General features: G+C 38.6%; 1 protein-coding gene across 4 annotated transcripts in view; it reads right to left on the reverse strand.

Moving 5' to 3' along the window:
* Positions 1 to 17,240, reverse strand: part of Pdgfd (platelet derived growth factor D) — a 263,659-nt gene that overhangs the window by 122,835 nt on the left and 123,584 nt on the right. For all 4 annotated transcript variants that reach the window (XR_012910068.1, XR_012910067.1, XM_075966863.1 and 1 more), the window contains exon 3: positions 15,310 to 15,490. Coding sequence is in view for 2 of the 4 variants with exons in the window: in XM_075966863.1 (XP_075822978.1) it covers positions 15,310 to 15,490 (181 nt within the window). In the remaining 2 variants the exon portion in view is untranslated. The remainder of the gene's footprint in view (positions 1 to 15,309; positions 15,491 to 17,240) is intronic.

Below are 17,240 nucleotides of genomic sequence, written 5' to 3' on the forward strand. Positions count from 1 at the left end.
TCATGGATTTTTATGGCTTAAAAGTGCTAGAAATAAATGTGCCATCACACATGTGATAGTTGTGTTGAGTGGTATGTATATAAAATATATATACATACTTATGTAATGTTGGGGGCCATGGTCACATGTGTGAGTAGTTTAAGTACAGGAGTGAATGTGCCACAAAGCATATGTGGCAGTCAGAGCGCAACCTCAGGTGTCTGTCTCCACCATCCACATTGTCTGAGAAAGAGTCTCATGTTATTTGCCACTCTACATGTCACACTGGATGGTCTACAAGCTTCTGGGTTTCTACGGTCTCTCCTCCCACCTTATTGGGATTATAGATTTGTCCCAACACATCTGAATTTATGTGGGTTCTGGGGATCCAAAGTCAGGTCTTCAGGCATTGATAGCAAGCTGTCATGCCAGTGTGTGTGTGCATGTGTGTGGTGTATAATTTTACTGAATTATATGATCAATTAAATACTTTTTAAAAATATTTAAAAACTCATTCAAGCAGTAGTCTTTGCAAATAAAAAATGAAACCAATGTCCTGTTTAGAGGAGGGTGTTTTGGTTCTTAAAACAGCATAGCAGCTTTAAAAGAAGATGTAAGTGACAAGAAAGGAAGCCTGAGCACTTAAGACTCTCACATAATTTTTACACTGAGGGAATCCATGCCACAGAAGTTTGGTTTAGTTTTTCTAAGTGGTGAGCATTAATGATCACGCTTCTTATTCTCTTCATCCCTCAACTCCCCTTTACTACGTTCAAGGAAAAAGGAGGTTGTGGTTAGAATGAGAAAATCCAGAGTGAGTAGAATCAATTCCCAGATAAGACTCTTAACACCTACTTATGAATCAGTTCAGGGTACACCGTCAGCCATTCAAGTTAGGGGAAGCACTTGCTTCCATAGAACTGATGCAGAGGTATGAACAAATATTTTTGATCTTTCTTTAAATCCTTCATTTTTCCATCATAGTTTGCTTTTCTTCCCTGTCCACAACCTCTGCCCCATTATTCTCTGTATTGTTAGGTCAGAACCTAGCACTGAGTACCTCTTGTCTCTCTACTACACCCAGAGCTCATCTGCTCAGCATCTCAGGACTCAATGTCCTCCCACCTTGCCTGCTTTCCTGCTTTCCTGCCTATTTGTGTCCAGAGCTGGAGGGATAAATAGACCCACGGGTTTTAGTGACCTCACAGTTTTCCTAGAAATCTTTGTGTCTAACTGTGAACCTCCCCACTTTGGAATTTTGTCCTAAAAAAGTGCTCAGTTCTAGCTGCACTAGGAAGTCCTGAGCCATGACACCTTGTGATGACACTATCTTGGTATCCTTTTAGCTTCTTGTATCACTTCTACTGAGCTAAATAAAGAAATGGTAAGTGCAATAGATTCTCAAGTTGCAAGGCTGAATGTCCTCATCATACTGAAACACTTTGAGTTTTCTGACCATTCTGCCACCCTTAACCACCACTGTCTTTCTGGGATGCTCTTATTCACCTGATGGACGCAAGCATCCCCCTTAGAGTAAAAAGACCCATCTTCCTGAACTCTGAGAGCCTTTATCACAGCTTTCAAGATGATTTGTGTTTCTCTCCCACAGGTCTTCAGATTTCTTCTTATTCGGATTAAGTCTTCAGAAACAATTGAGAAGTGTGCAACATTAGAAGGGGGTTCACTTCATCACCCTTGTTTGAGGTCAGACCTCACTATGTAGCCTTAGCTGACCTAGAAATCACTACATAGCCTGGGCTGGGTTTAAATTAAAGTGAGTTCTGCTTTAACCTTCTCAGTGCTGAGTTTACATACATCACACTCCCTCATGCCTGGCTTCATCATTTAAAAAATTTTATTTTATTACATTTATTTAGTGTGTGGTTCACACACATACCACAGTGTATATGGTGGAGGTCAGAGGGCAACTTTGTGCGTGCAGCCAAGTGGGTACAAGTAGTTGAACTCAGTCTTGGTAGCAAGAGCCTTTACCCACTGGATCGTCTGTCTGACCCCTTTCATCATTCCAAAACTGATATGGTGATCTGTCTTAGGCACATCTTAAAAATGCAAACCATTTTCTATTTTGGCAGATTAGCTCTTATTATCTTCATTTTCCTCCTTGCCTTTATGTACTAAAGTGTGAATACGCCAGAATCACAGTTATAGAGAGAAGGTAATATACATGGAAAAGCACAGCCATCTAAGAAACACTCCAGCTTTCTAGCTTTTAAGGGTGTGAGCCCACTGCTTGCACGTCAGTATAATTCAATGTGAGGTAAACAGGATGCTGGCCTTTCCAATGTCATCAAACAGCATCTCCTTCCAAGCTGGAGATGACTTTGCTCAGCACACAGGAGAGTCATCTGCTCATACAATGAGCAGATGTGGTTTATACAGGGCTGTGCCCATTTTTTATTGAATTATTTGTTCCTTTGATGACCAATTTCTTGAGTTCTTCGTATATTTTGGAGATCAACCCTCTGCTCAATGTGGGATTGATGAAGATCTTTTCCCATTCTTTAGGCTGTCATTTTGTCTTGTTGACCATGTCCTTTGTTTTGTAGAAGTTTCTCAGTTTTAGGAGGTTCCATTTATTAATTGTTTCTGTCAGTGTCTGTGCTACTAGGGTTATATTTAGGAAGTCGTCTCCTGAGTCAATGAATTCAAGTGTACTTACCACTTTCTGTCCTATGAGGTTCAGTGTGGTTGACTTTATGTTGAGGTCTTTGATTCATTTGGACTTGAATTTTGTGCATGGCAATAGATATGGATTTATTTTAATTCTTCTATATGTTGATATTCAGTTATGCCAGTACTATTTGATGAATATGCTTTCTTATTTCTGTTTTAAATATTTTTGCTTCTTTGTCAAAAATCAGGTGTTTGTAGGTGTGTGGATTAATATCTGGGTCTTTGATTTGGTTTTGTTAGTCCTCCTGTCTGTTTTTATGCCCAATACCAGGCTGTTTTTAGTACTGTAGCTCTGTAGTAGAGTTTGAAGTCAAGGATTGTGATGCTTCCAGAAGTTCCTTTATTGTACAAGATTGTTTTGGTTATCCTGAGTTTTTTTTCTTTTCTATATGAATTTGAGTATGAGTACAGTTCTTTCAATGTCTGTGAAAAAATTTGCTGGGATTTTGATGGGCATTGCATTGAAACTGTAGATTGCTTTCAGTTAGATTGCCATTTTTACTATGTTAATTCAACCTACCAAAGTGCATGGGATATCTGTCCATTTTCTGGGGTCTTCTTCAACTTCAATTCTTTACTTTAAAGGTTTAAAGTACTTGTCATATAGGTCTTCCACTTGTTTGGTTAGAGTTATTCTGAAACATTTTATGCTGCAAAGTAGCTATTGTGAAGGGTAATGATGTTTTTCTGATTTCTCATTTATCATCTGTGTAAAGGAGGGCTACTGATTTTTTTTTTGAGTTAATCTTGTATCCTACTACATTACTTAAAGTGTTTATGAGTTGTAGAAGTTCCTTGGTAGAATTTTTGGTAATGTAACTTATGTAAACTATCATATCATCAGTAAATAGTGAGAGTTTGACTTCTTTTCTGAATTGTATTCCCTTGATCTCCTTTTGTTATCATATTGCTCTAGCTAGAACCTCCAGAACTATATTAAATAGATATGAAGAGAGTGGATAACCTTGTCTTGTTCCTGATTTTAGTGGGATCCCTGTGAGTTTTTCTCCATTTAGTTTTATGTTGCCTCTTGGCTTGCTGTATATTGCCTTTATTATGTTTAGGTATTTTTCTTGTATCCTTGCTCTCTCCAAGACCTGTATCATGAAAGGACATTGTATTTTGTTGAAGGCTTTTACAGCATCTAATGAGATGATTGTGTGGTTTTTATTTTTCAGTTTCATTATATGGTGGATTACATTGACAGATTTCGTATGTTGAACCATCCCTGCATCTCTGGGATTAAGCCTACTTGATAACGGTGGATGATTTTTCTGATGTTTCCTTGGAATCGATTTGCTGGTGTTTTATTGAGTATTTTGGCATCAAAGTTCATGAGTGAGTGTAATTCTCTTTTCTAGTAATATCTTTATGATATTTGAGTATCAGGGTAATTGTAGTCTCATAAGGAGGGTTTGACAATGTTCTTTCTGTTTCTATTGTGTGGAACAATTTGAGGAGTATTGGTATTAGTTCTTCTTTGAAAATCATGTAGAATTCTGTGCTGAAACCAGCTGGTCATGGGCTTTTTTTTGGTTTGGGAGATTTTTGATATTTGCTTCTATCTTTCTTTCTTTTCTTTTCTTTCTTTCTTTCTTTCTTTCTTTCTTTCTTTCTTTCTTTCTTTCTTCCCCTTCCTTCCTTCCTTCCTTCCTTTCTTTTTTTTTTGTTTTTTTGAGACAGAGTTTCTCTGTGGCTTTAGGAGCCTGTCCTGGAACTAGCTCTTGTAAATTGTAGACCAGGTTGGCCTTGAACTCACAGAGATCTGCCTGCCTCTGCCTCCTGAGTGTTGGGATTAAAGGCATGCAACACCACTGCCCAACCCGTTTCTATTTCTTTAGCAGTTATAGATCTATTTAATTTGCTTATCTGGTCTTGATTTAATTTTAGTAAGTTATATTTATCCAGAAACTTGTCCATTTCCTCAAGTTTTCCAATTTTGTGGAGTACAAGTTTTTGAAATATGATCTAATCATTCTCTGGGTTTCTTCCATGTCTGTTGTTATGACCCCCTTTTCATTTCTGATTTTGTTTATTTGGATATTCTTTCTCTGTTTTTTGGTTAGTTTGGATAAAGTTTTGTCTATTTTGTTGATTTTCTTGAAAAACCAACTCTTGGTCTCTGTGATTCTTTGTATTGCTTTCTTTGTTTCTATTTTGTTGATTTCAGCTCTCAATTTGATTATTTCACGTTGTCTAGTTCTCCTTTGTGAGTTTGCTTTTTTTTTTGTTCTAGAATTTTCAAATGTTCTGTTAACTCACCAGTGTGGAATTTTTTCTGGCTTCTTTATGTATGCATTTAGTGCTATGAACTTTCCTCTTAACACTGCTTTCATTGTGTCCCATAAATTTGGGTATGTTGTGTGGTCATGTTCATTGAATTTTAGAAAGTCTTTAATTTCTTCCTTGACCCTTGATGATTCAGGTGAATATTGTTCAATTTCCATGTGTTTGTGGGCTTTCTGAAATTAGTGTTGCTGCTGATTTCTAATTTTAAACCATTGTGATCTGATAGGACACATAGGGTTATTCCATATTTTTGTATTTGTTGAGGTTTGCTTTGTTACAGAGTATGTGGTAAATTTTTGAGATGGTTCAGTGAGGCACTGTGAAAAAGGTATATTCTTTTATGTTTGGATGGAATGTTCTAAAGATGTCTGTTAAGTACATTTGAGTCTTAACATCTGTTAGTTTTTTTTTATTTCTCTGTTAATTTTCTGTCTGAAAGATCTGTCCAGTGGTGAGAGTGGATTGTTGAAGGCTCCTGCTATCAGGGTGTGAGATTTAATGTTTGATTTAAGCTTCAGAAGTGTTTAACATCATTCTTATGTGCAATAGCAATATATTCTTATTATTATCATTGTTGCCAGGATTGTATGTACAAAAATGATACATTCTATAAAAGCAGGAGTTTGCTAAGTTGACTACACAGTATTAACCTTAGTATATATAACACGTAATAACAGCACAGTAGACATAACCTTTGAAATACACTGAAACTAGTGCTCAACAGAGAACACTAAGCAATGCTAACAAAATTTCTTTTCTCTCACTGACTTGGCTCCTCTCTCCTCTTTCCTCTTAGCACTTCCTACCTTTCTACCTCTCTGATGCCTCTCACCAGAGGAGCCAGCCTTTTTCTTTAGTTCCTTTCTCCATTACCATTATTTCCCTAGCCACGTCAAATTATCTTTCGCTCCAAGATTACAGTAGATGTTGTTTTTGTTGGTTATGAACTCTATTATAGTTCTGTTATATATTTACACATTAGGAAAACACTCTGATTAAAATAACTGATCCACTCAATGCTCCCACAGAGAAACCTCATTCAGAGTGATCTCTAAAGTTGATGATGTTTTAGGACATTTGAGAGACACTAAATAACATTTTTTCCCTATTTATTTAAATTCCTGGGGAAGGAGACTGCATGTAAGGTATCTGTCACCTTTGTGGCCAACAAAGTTGATGGTGGATTTTGTTATTACTGGGTCTGTCTATGACTGTACTTTAAGCTTGTTTTCTGTCACCACTGTTTCATCTTTTGATCATGTTTTAGCATCTGGTATAGTAGGGTGTGGGGCAGGCCGCTTCCTGCAGCCCGGCTCCACACGGCTAGCTTTACTGGAAATAATTACATGGAAACTGTATTCTTTTAAACACTGCCTGGCCCATTCGTTCCAGCCTCTTATTGGCTAACTCTCACATCTCAATTAACCCATTTTTAATAATCTGTGTAGCCCCACGAGGTGTGGCTTACCAGGAAAGATCTTAACCCGCAGCTGTGTCGGGTGGGAGAATCATGGCGACTGACTTTCTCCTAGCATTCTGTTCTGTTTACTCCGCCTACCTAATTTTCTGTCTTATTAAAGGGCCAAGGCAGTTTCTTTATTTAACCAATGAAATTAACACAAAACAGAAGACTCTCCCCCATCAATCTGGTCTTTCCTGGCCTCATGGTTTAGCTATTTTATCCCCTATAAACACATAAAAACGTAATGTGTGTCCAAAATAGGATGGACCGTGGACAAGAGTCACAATCTTCCTTCATTGCTCTTTCTTACTTTTTACCGTTTTAGGGACTGAATCCAGGATTTTGAATATGTAGGCAAGTACCCTATTACTGATTTATAGCTTAGCCATTAATTTTCTTTCTTTCCTTTCCTTTTTTTCCTCCTCTTCCTCTTCCTCTTCCCCTCCCCTTTCTCCTTCCCTCCTTTCCTTCCTCCCTCCTTTTCCTCCCCCTCTCCCTCCCCCTCCCCCCTTCTTCTTCTTCTTCTTCTTCTTCTTCTTCTTCTTCTTCTTCTTCTTCTTCTTCTTCTTCTTCTTCTTCTTCTTCTTCTTCTTCATTTTCATACTGGGTCTTGCATAAGTTACCCAGTTGGTTTTGAACTCACTCTATAGCCCAGGCAGGCTTTGAACTTGTGTCCCTCCCAAGTATATTAGACTATAGGTCGGTAATACCAACCAGCTTCACTTCCCTCTTAACTGACAGATGTTAGTTGTGGTTCTCCCTCCCTCCTTGATGCCCTCTATCTTTAGCAGCTGCCACTGAAAATATTGTTTGCCACCTAGGGGAAGACACTGCTTCCTGTTCCAGGCTTCCATGTGGTTTAGTGCTTGATTTGATCCCACAGCCTTAAAGCACTGCTTCCTAATTGTTCAGATTTTAGTTGCCATTTTATTTCGACTCTTTCTTTTTGACTCCCTGGCTAGTCTGAGACCCTCCCCAGTCATTACTCATCAAATTCTTCTCTTTTATCTGTCTTTATAGGTCTGTTAAATAATCACTATAAAAATAGACTTATTTACAAGTTGACTGCCTGTTCTCTCCCAATGCCACAAAGCATACCATAGCTCCTACAGATACCAAAGTCTCAAAACTCCATGTGTTTGCAGGGAGAAACTAGGGTAAGAGGCTCTTCTACGAATATCACTACTCATGCTTGACAATTCTGGGCAAATTGCCAAGTACTTGATGTTCAGCGTTTTCTCAAAGGTTTACCTCTGTAAATCATGATGGAATTTTTTACAAATTTTAAAGATAAAAGGAAAATGTTCTTTTACTCTTTTTTGTTTAATAATTCAGCTCAGTGGAGTGTTAAATAGTATCCAAATACAATGCACAAAATAAAAGAATAAATAAAAATATTACATTAAAATAATTCAGTTTATAATGAGAATTGTGTATCTATCTTTCTATTGTTGACATTTTACTTTTTTTTACAATCTGGAAGTTATCAATAAGCAATATTAGCATTTACAAATTGTAACATATTACATGTATTGTTTAACCGAGATTTCCCTCTTCCTTCCAGAGTGCTTCCTCTTTCTCATCTCCTCCTTTCCCCTTCTATATTTAGCCATTACTTACATGCAATTCTTTGGTTCATTTGAACTTTCATCTCAATGGCAAACTTAATGGGACCACTTAAAGTTAATTCAGTATAGGGCAAAGCTGTTGAGTGACTATTTTGATAAAATTACTATCTTAAACAATTTTCAAAAGTATTAACAGTGATCTTTAGTACTTTTAATATGTGACATATACTAAACTTTATTAACAGAACAAAAAGTTTTGAGTCACTTTCCAATGAACATTCTTTTTTAATTAAAATAATTTCTTACTATTAAACAAAAACATGAAAAATACTATAATGATAGGATTTAAAGGTCTTAGGTAGGAGGAGTGGGAGGATGGGAGTGAGAGGGGACAGGGATTGGTATGTAAAATAAGATTGTTTTAAAAATAAAAAATTATAGTTCTCATGTTTATAATCACAGACAATAAAAATACTTCCTTGAATGAAGTGAAATATGTTCACAGTGCACAAGTGTGCACATATACACTTAAATACGTTCACAGTGCACAAGTGTGCACATATACACTTAAATGTGTGCACACATTCCACATTTGCACAAATACACACATGCACAAACAGTCTCCCATGTATACATACACACTCATATGTATATGCACTGGCAAGGACTTACGAGTTCACAAGGGTCAGAGTTATAGTTTCCATTGCTCTCACTCTTATAAAGGAAAACATTCAATGGGGTGGCTTATAGTTTCAGAGGTTTAGTCCATTATCATTGTGGTGGGATATGGCAGCATCCAGGAAGACACGGTGCTGGAGAAGGTTCTGAGAATGGAGAAGGAGCTATATCTTGAGCCCACAGGCATCAGGAAGTGGTCTGAAACACCAGGTGTGGCTTGGGCATATATGATACCTCAAATCCTACCCCGCAGTGACATACTTCCTCCAAGAAGGCCATACCTTCAACAAAGCCATGTCTTTTGATATTGCCACTCCTTATGAGCTTATGGGGGTTCTACATTCAAACTACCACATTCTACACCCTGGCACCTGGAAGCTTGTAACAATATCATAATGCAAAATGCATTTAGTCCAACTTCAAAAGTCCCCATAGTCTATCACAGTTTCAACAGTGTTTAAAAGCCCAAAGTTCAAAGTCTCTTCTCTGATCCATGTAATCTCTTAACTGTGATTCCCTATGTCTTAATTAGGGTTTCTAATGCTGTGAAGAGACACCATGACCACAGAAACTCTTACAAAGGAAAACATTTAATTGGGTAGCTTACATTTTCAGAAGTTTAGTTCATTATCATGATGGTGGGAAATTGAAGTGTGCAGGCAGATATGGTGCTGGCGAGCTAGCAGAGTATTCTACATCTTGCATAGGCAACAGAAAATAAATTGAGACACTGGGCAGTATTTTGAGAATATATGAGACTCTATGCCTGCCTCCACAGTGACACACTTCCTCCAAGAAAACATACCTACCCTAACAAAGCCACACCTTCTAATAGTGCCACTCTCTATGAGCTCATAGGGGCCAATTACATTCCAATTACGACAATATGCCTCCTCATAAGGTAGTAATACCATTGATGGTGACTAGAATAAAGAATATCTGTGTGGTTAATATAGTCCCTGCAGAATGGCTTATGAAAATCAACTAATTGAATCATTACAACCAAAGTAAGAGCATCATCTTCATTGTGGAGCTGAAGAAACTGAAACCGTAAATAACAGAGCTAAAATTCACAATACTGTATGAGCCCTCTCTGTCCATGAACACTGTGTGCAGTGATATGCTTAGTGGACATTAGAATGCTTTTTCTAATCATTCACCTCACAAACTGAGTAAGAGATGGGTGATCATTTATTTACATTAAGCAAGTGGTTGATAGCATTAATTATGTCTCCTCAATGGAATAGAGTGAGATGAGGAGAAAGACAGACCAAGGAAGTAGAAACAAGTAATTCTTTTATGGGTCAAAGTTTCTCAGAGAGTCATTTCTACAAACCGTTTAGAACATGGGATTGTGTAAAATACATATAGGGTAAATGCTCGTACTCTTCTTATCCTCAAAAAGCTACTTGCCATTTATCTGAAAAAGACTGATACATAATTAACGATGGGGAGGATAGTACTCATTCCTGAGCACTATGCAGGCATTAAGAACAGCATTCTTGTCTTTCTAAAATCTGATACCTTAGAGTTACTGGCTGAAAAGCAGAGTGAACATCTTGTTTAACATTACACTATCAGCAGCCGGTGAAACATGCCTCCAATATGAAGCATGCTTCTTTGTATAGCTCTGTTTCCCGTCTGCTCTGGAGGGGACGATGCTGAGAGGAAAGGCAGAAGACTGAATTCCCAGTACATTAAACAATGCTTAAATGTAAGATTCAACTCTAACCCAAACCACAACACTTCAGTGTCATTAATCATCCACAATATCATATAATAAAATATTATTAAAATATGAATTGTACTTTTCCAAAAGCATATGAAAATTGGTCATGTAGATTTAATTTCAGTATATTGAGTGTTTATATCCCTGAGAACCTACTGCATACAGCTTCTAAAGGTTGACTCATGTACCTGAACAGTCACTGAGGTCGGAAAATAGACAGACTTGATATAAGGAGGTTAAGAAAGGTACCACAGCTTCTCCTAACAGCTATTTTCCATTTTCCAGGGACATGATGACTCCTTCAAAATAATTCCCATGCCTCAAATATCTGAATGCTTATTATTACTTAAATAAGGGGGCACAAAACAGCTGTGTTCAGCCACGCTGCACTGAGGCAGACTTATATCCCACTGAGAGCACCAGTTGTTCAAGTGGTAGGCTGAACAGCAGGAACTCTTAAAGGATCTGTGTCCTATACAGAGTCCCTGGGACTACCTGAGTTGCTAGGAAATATGTCTATAACTTTTTTGGGTTTTCTCAGGATTAGACCACAAATATAGTCAGACTTCTTTTGGACCACCAGCTCCCAAATAATGACACAGAGATTTTTATTATTATTATTATTATTATTATTATGAAAGCCTTGACCTTAGCTTCTGCTTATTCCCAACTGGCTCTTATAACTTAAATTAACCCATTAAAATTAATCTACATTTTGCAGTGTGAAGCAATAGCTCTCCTCTTGCCAGTGATTCTCTCACTTCACACACCTTCCCAGAGTTCCTATCTCCACCCAGAAGATATCCTCTTCTGCTGAGTCATTGGCCATTCAGCTCTTCATTAAGCCAATCAGACAGTGTCTTAGACAGGCAAGGAAGGACAGATACATGTCTTTACACAGTGAGATCAAATACACCACAACTGTATATCTCACACTTGGCACTAGCTTTTTTGTTTCTTTCACTGAAACTGGAGCTATGTGCTTTGACTATATTTGCTGGTAAGCACTTAGGCCTCCAACATCTTCCTGCCTCTGTCCCCCATAACTGTGGTTATAGGTATTCATCAGCATAGTTGGCTTGTATGTGGATGCTGGGGATCTGAATTCAGGTCCTCGTGACTGCAAAGCAAGCAATTTAGTCACAGAGCCATCTCCCCAGACCAAAAGATATCTCCTAATATCAGTGTGATAAGGTAGAACAATTTCAGCACAAATGCAGTCTTGCAGAACTATGACTACAATTAGTTAGGTGTCATAGCGAAGACTCTTTGATCATTCTCTAACCAACGTTAAATGGTAAGTTAGACAGCTGTGAGGGTCCCTCCAAGCATCAGAAGAAACAAAGGAAGAGAGGTAGAGAGGAAAACTCAGTACAGCCCAACTTAGTGCTGGTTGACACTTCTGAAGTCTGATACCAGGTGTCAAAAGCTACCGAGTACCAGCACTCTCTCGGGGTTCAGGGCAGCACTTCTACAACAAGAGAACACAGCTTGGGAATGGGTCTGACTGATTTAGGCACCGTTTTCCTGCAAGTTTCTTTATTCCTTAGGGGAAGATGAGCACAAGGGCATCAGACGTAAGGACAAAGCATCAGACTTAAGGGGTGAGGCATAAAGGTAAAAGGGGCTAAAAAAGGTGAGGGTGTGAGGAAATAAGGCTAAGGGCAAGGGTAAAAAATGTAAAAACATAAGGGGTGATCTCCACAAAGTTATGAAAGGAAGTGATTTAGGTACCAAACTTTGAACTCCCCAAGATAGGATAGATAGAGTACTTTCATGCGATTTGCCAATACAAATGGACTGGATATTGTGAATATAAGTCTCACTAGATAATCATTCTTACTGTACATAGTTTTACTGTGCTTGAGTTAAGACCTTTCCTTTTTTTTTTACATAAAAAGGGGGAAATGTGGGATAATCTTTTTGTATACTGTGAAGATTTGTCTATGTTTTATTTCATCTGCCTAAGGCACCTTCTGATTAGTTTAGTAAAGAGCTGAGTGGCCAATAGCTAGGCAGGAAAGGATAGGCTAGACTTCTGGGGAGAGATAGAAATCTGGGGGAAGAATCTGAGAGGCAAAGACTTGTCAGAGGGATTTGGAGGATGTTGGGCATACAGCATGGAGGATGCTTAATGAGTCATGTAGCCGAATGTAGATTAATATAAACAGGTTAATTTAAGTTTTAAGAGTTATTTGAAAACAAGCCTAAGCTAAGACCATGCTTTCAGACTTAATAAGAAGTATCTGTGTCATTATTTAGGAGTTAACAGTCCAAAGAAAGTCCATTTACATTATACCCTATCAAGTTTTTGGATGGGTGGTGTATATCCCCAGAGATTGACCCAAATAATGTAGACTCTGGTCCTGGTTATCCATTAGAACTAGGTAGCAAGATCTTATTGTGGAAGACAGTACACACTTTGCTTACAAGGCCTGGAGAAATCCAACTGACACTCACCGGGAAGCTGTCTCTTCTGCTTTCACGGTGCCACAAGGTATTTTGCAGGCTATACTGGAGAAAAGCCTTCAGCAGTCTGACCCAGCTGTGAACTGTACATACTACAGCAATGACTGGTCTGGCAAGAGCTGTCTATTGACAAAATAGTGACTGGATGCGATGAAGGTATGCAGCAGATTTCTAGTTGTATTTCAGGCTTTCATCAAAGGTGGAAACTCATGCATAGTGCTGTATGCCTGGCCAAGAAGCAGTGGCTGGGTGGTCATAGACCCTGGAGAGAACTTATTACTATTATTTTGCTAAAGAGACATAGTATCAAACTGTCTTCTGAATACTTACTTTATATCCATAGTGCAGCACGCTCCTCCTCAAAGGAGCTACTTTTTCGGTCAGGATGACTTAAAGCAAAGACTCAAGATTGGTTAACGTACAGAGAATATGAGGCTGTGGGATTCTCATCCCTAAATGGGACAGATAATCACAACCCTAATCCCTAGGCTTGGGGAACACTGTGGAAAAAATGGTAGACACATTTTAAAAGCCAGAGTTTGTGGATGACTGCTACAAATTAATGTCTTCTGGACATTGCACTCGTGACCTCACAGCAGTGGTGGGGGACTGTATAAGAGCTAAACCAGCCAGAATTCCAGATCGGAGAGAAAGGATGTCATAAGGTTCCGGCCTTGAATGAGGAGCTCTTAGCAGTTGGTGGTTACTGGGGAGAGAGACAATTGTTTTTTTTTCAGTGGTATAATTCAGAGCAGGTCACACAGGATGGTGTCTCACACCCATGAATTTATGGGCAGCAGGAATTCAACTCAGTGAAATATTGGAGGGAGGGAAGAAGGAAGGCATGGAGATAGATAGATAGATAGATAGATAGATAGATAGATAGATAGATAGAGCGAGCAATTCTTGGGGGTTATTCACAAGTAGTTGGAGGGGAAAATAGAGATCCATACGATTTAATTACACTGTATTTATGCATGAAATTATCAAAGATAAATAAAGTTTTAAAAAGTAGGGAATAGAAATGAACATAAATCTCCACAAGTATTAAATGAGCAAACAGACCCACAGACATGTCCACTTACACACATACAATAAACAACAAGTAAAATAAAAAGAGAAATAAGCCATCTCTGGTTGTAAAGTGTGTTACTTAACCACACCCAAGGTACTGCAGAGGGCATATGTACTTGAGCAGCACACCCAAGGCACTGCAGAGGGCGTATGTACTTGAGCAGCACACCCAAGGCACTGCAGAGGGCGTATGTACTTGAGCAGCAGTCCTTGACCTTTCAAGGAGAAAAGCTTTTTTGCTGAGCCATTCGTCTCATCACCAACCAAATGTGCCAAGTCCACTTTGCCTGGCAACAATAGCTTAAAGAGGAATGAAATGGAGAAACTAAACATTCACACTTAATTTCCATGGTTAGCAGTATCACTTAAGTTGTAATAATCTCAACCACAATTGATGTTTTTGTTCTAAATTAAAACTGGAACCAGTGTAAACTCCTGCTAGTTTTTCCTTGACTCTGTTCTGGTATAGAAGTCACTTAGTGCTTAATAACTCAGAACAATGAAAGAAAACATTGGATGATAAAAAACAGATATTTTTCTATTCTAAGCTCAATTCAAACAGAAAAGACAAAGGGATCAATCAAGTTTAGAATACTGTGTCCTACTTGGCACCCATACTTTAAGCTAGATGAATGGAAGAGGAATGGAGATTCATGACCACATGTGACCCAACAGCTAGAATTAACTCTAATGTGGATCCAGCGTACTATGAGGTTGAATATTTCCAAACACTCATACCATTTCATGCTGGAAATGACTGCAAGAGGCCTAGGTAGAAGGTAGGTTATAAGTAAGCATGAGTGTATCAAACAGGATTCAGATTCTTCTGCCCAGAGTAGGACTTCATGGTCTTGAAGATGCTTGCTAACCCTCAAGCTCTTAGTCAACAACATGGGCCCTTCTCAACACTGGGGTATGATTTAAGCTAAAATCAGCAGGATTTTAATTCTGTGATAGAATTTATGAACAACTTTTTCAAATCAAAGCAGGAAATAATTTTTTCTCTTTTAACTCTTAAAAGATGTTTAATACACACACACACACACACACACACTCATACACACACTTCCCACCCATTTAAAAAGATATATTTACCTTGCTTTAATTGAATTGACCATCCTTTCTACAGACCCTTTCCCATTTCTATTTTCTATTTCTTTTCAAAATCCATGGCCCTGAGTTTAACAGACTAGATCCAAAATGGTTTTCCTATAAATGAAGGCTTTAAGATTTTGTCCATAGGGAAGGAATAAACATGAAATAGGGAATTGACTATATTACCCCCTCATAGTACTATATTTAATCACAGAAAATAATCTTTATGAATTCAGTGTCTTTTCAAATTACAGAGCAGTTTGGCTACTCACCACAAGTGAATAATAAATTCTGAATCCAGGTTTTGCCACAAAGTAATCATCGGATTTGAATGTAATTTTAATCTGGTTTGTTCTTGACGTTATCCTTGGAGGGGTTTCCTTGTGGCCACACCATCTTCCTCTAACTACAGTGCTGGTTTCAGAGATATCTTCCACTTCCACAAAGTCATACCTAGAAACAATGGGATTCCGTTAATGTTTTTACTAAGGTTGATTAGAGAAAAAAACTCACACATCATTCCTTATGACCAACTAACTGAAAACAATAATGAATGTGCAAAACCGAAAGCTTGTGTGGGGGAAAGTTTGGCAAACTTGAAATTCAATCAGTCTACCCAGAAAGAACCCTCATTTCCTCCACTATGACAGTTTCAATGTCCTATGTAATTAAAAGCAACTTTGAGAACATGAAGCCTAGAATGTTTTCTGGAAAAAATAAGTAGCTGTAATATGTAACATATTTTAGAGGTAAGTTGAGCTACATGTCCTAATATTCACCATATGAAGATTGCAAACCACTACTCATTGTGAAACAGTTTGCCCACTCAACACTTCCTTGAGAAGTACATGATTGACATCTTCGTAGATCAAAGGGCCTCGTTTCTTTATGACCTTTTTTAGAAATAAAGGGTATGATGCTAAGTGGCTATGCCTGCTAATCAGTAATGCCGGTTCTCACAACAGCGGGCGATTGGGTCTACATTAACACAGGATCGCTCTCAGTGTTAGTCTATAAAGCACAGCACAGACCCATTAACTATTCTGTGTACGTCCATCGTCCTGTACCATTCTAATCCATCCTGAAAAATCTGAGAAGCAGCTTCAATGGATGAAAGGCCTGGAAAGTGAGCCCGCATAAGACTCGCTCGGATATTGTCTGGGCCAAAGTCCCAATTTATCTGTGGCTTGCTTTCTGTTATAAGGAAGCAGGTATCAGGCCCTCGTTCTGGCTCACCTAAGACTCTGGGGCTTCCAAGTGGGAGAGTGAGGAAAGCTTCTGGAGTTATCACCGCATTTTATGCTAATGATGGAACTATTGGTGACACCAAGGACATCTGTGAGTTCTATGACTGTGGTAGCAACTCAGAAAAGCCAAGGCAGGGCTGTGAAGCTCTGGTTCATTGCATGGAGCAGAAGATGGAAGGCCAGGGACCCACATCTGACATTTAACAATGGGGACACTTAAGGCATTGAACTCTGTGGCATTGGATGCCAAACCCGAGTGGCCGTGCCAGAAATAAAATGAACTAACTATAGAACCCCTGGCAGGTGTTAGAGAATTGTTCAGAGTGGAGAAAACAAAGCTCCCAAGCTCACATATTTTTGTATGTGAACATAGACCACAGTTGTTAATTTGATGAGGTTTAGAATCACTAGGGATGTAGACCTTGGGGCACATGTGGGGAATCATCTCCATTGGTTAGTGAGGTGAGAAGACACATTCACTGTACAGGAACTACTCCTGGGCCTGCGCCCTGGATCGTACACTATCAAGAAGGTTATTCCTCCCCATCCCATGACTGACATTGCCATGGGACCAGCTGCTTGAATTCCCTACCACCTTTGAGCTGCAAGCCCAAATGGACTTTTCAGCCACTAGTTCCTATTGTCAGGCTATTTTAGCACAGTAACTGCAAAGGAAGCTGAGATGGTGCAGACGTCCTCAGTGGAGACAAATCTACCATGTTCTCTCCTCCAATCTCTTTTAATTGCATTTTATTTAAATTTTGTCCCTCTCACCATTTTTTTTGTCAACACACACACACACACACACACACACACACACACACACACGTTGAAAGACAGAAGATCAGCTTTAGTTTATTTTCTTAGCAGATGTTAGTTAGTTCTCCATGTGTGTATCTGACTCTGCTTTCTGGTATACATTACCCTGTGTGCTCCTAGAAAATGATAGTTCATAC

This window comes from Microtus pennsylvanicus, chromosome 3, assembly GCF_037038515.1.
Source record: "Microtus pennsylvanicus isolate mMicPen1 chromosome 3, mMicPen1.hap1, whole genome shotgun sequence".
Taxonomy (NCBI): Eukaryota; Metazoa; Chordata; class Mammalia; order Rodentia; family Cricetidae; genus Microtus; species Microtus pennsylvanicus.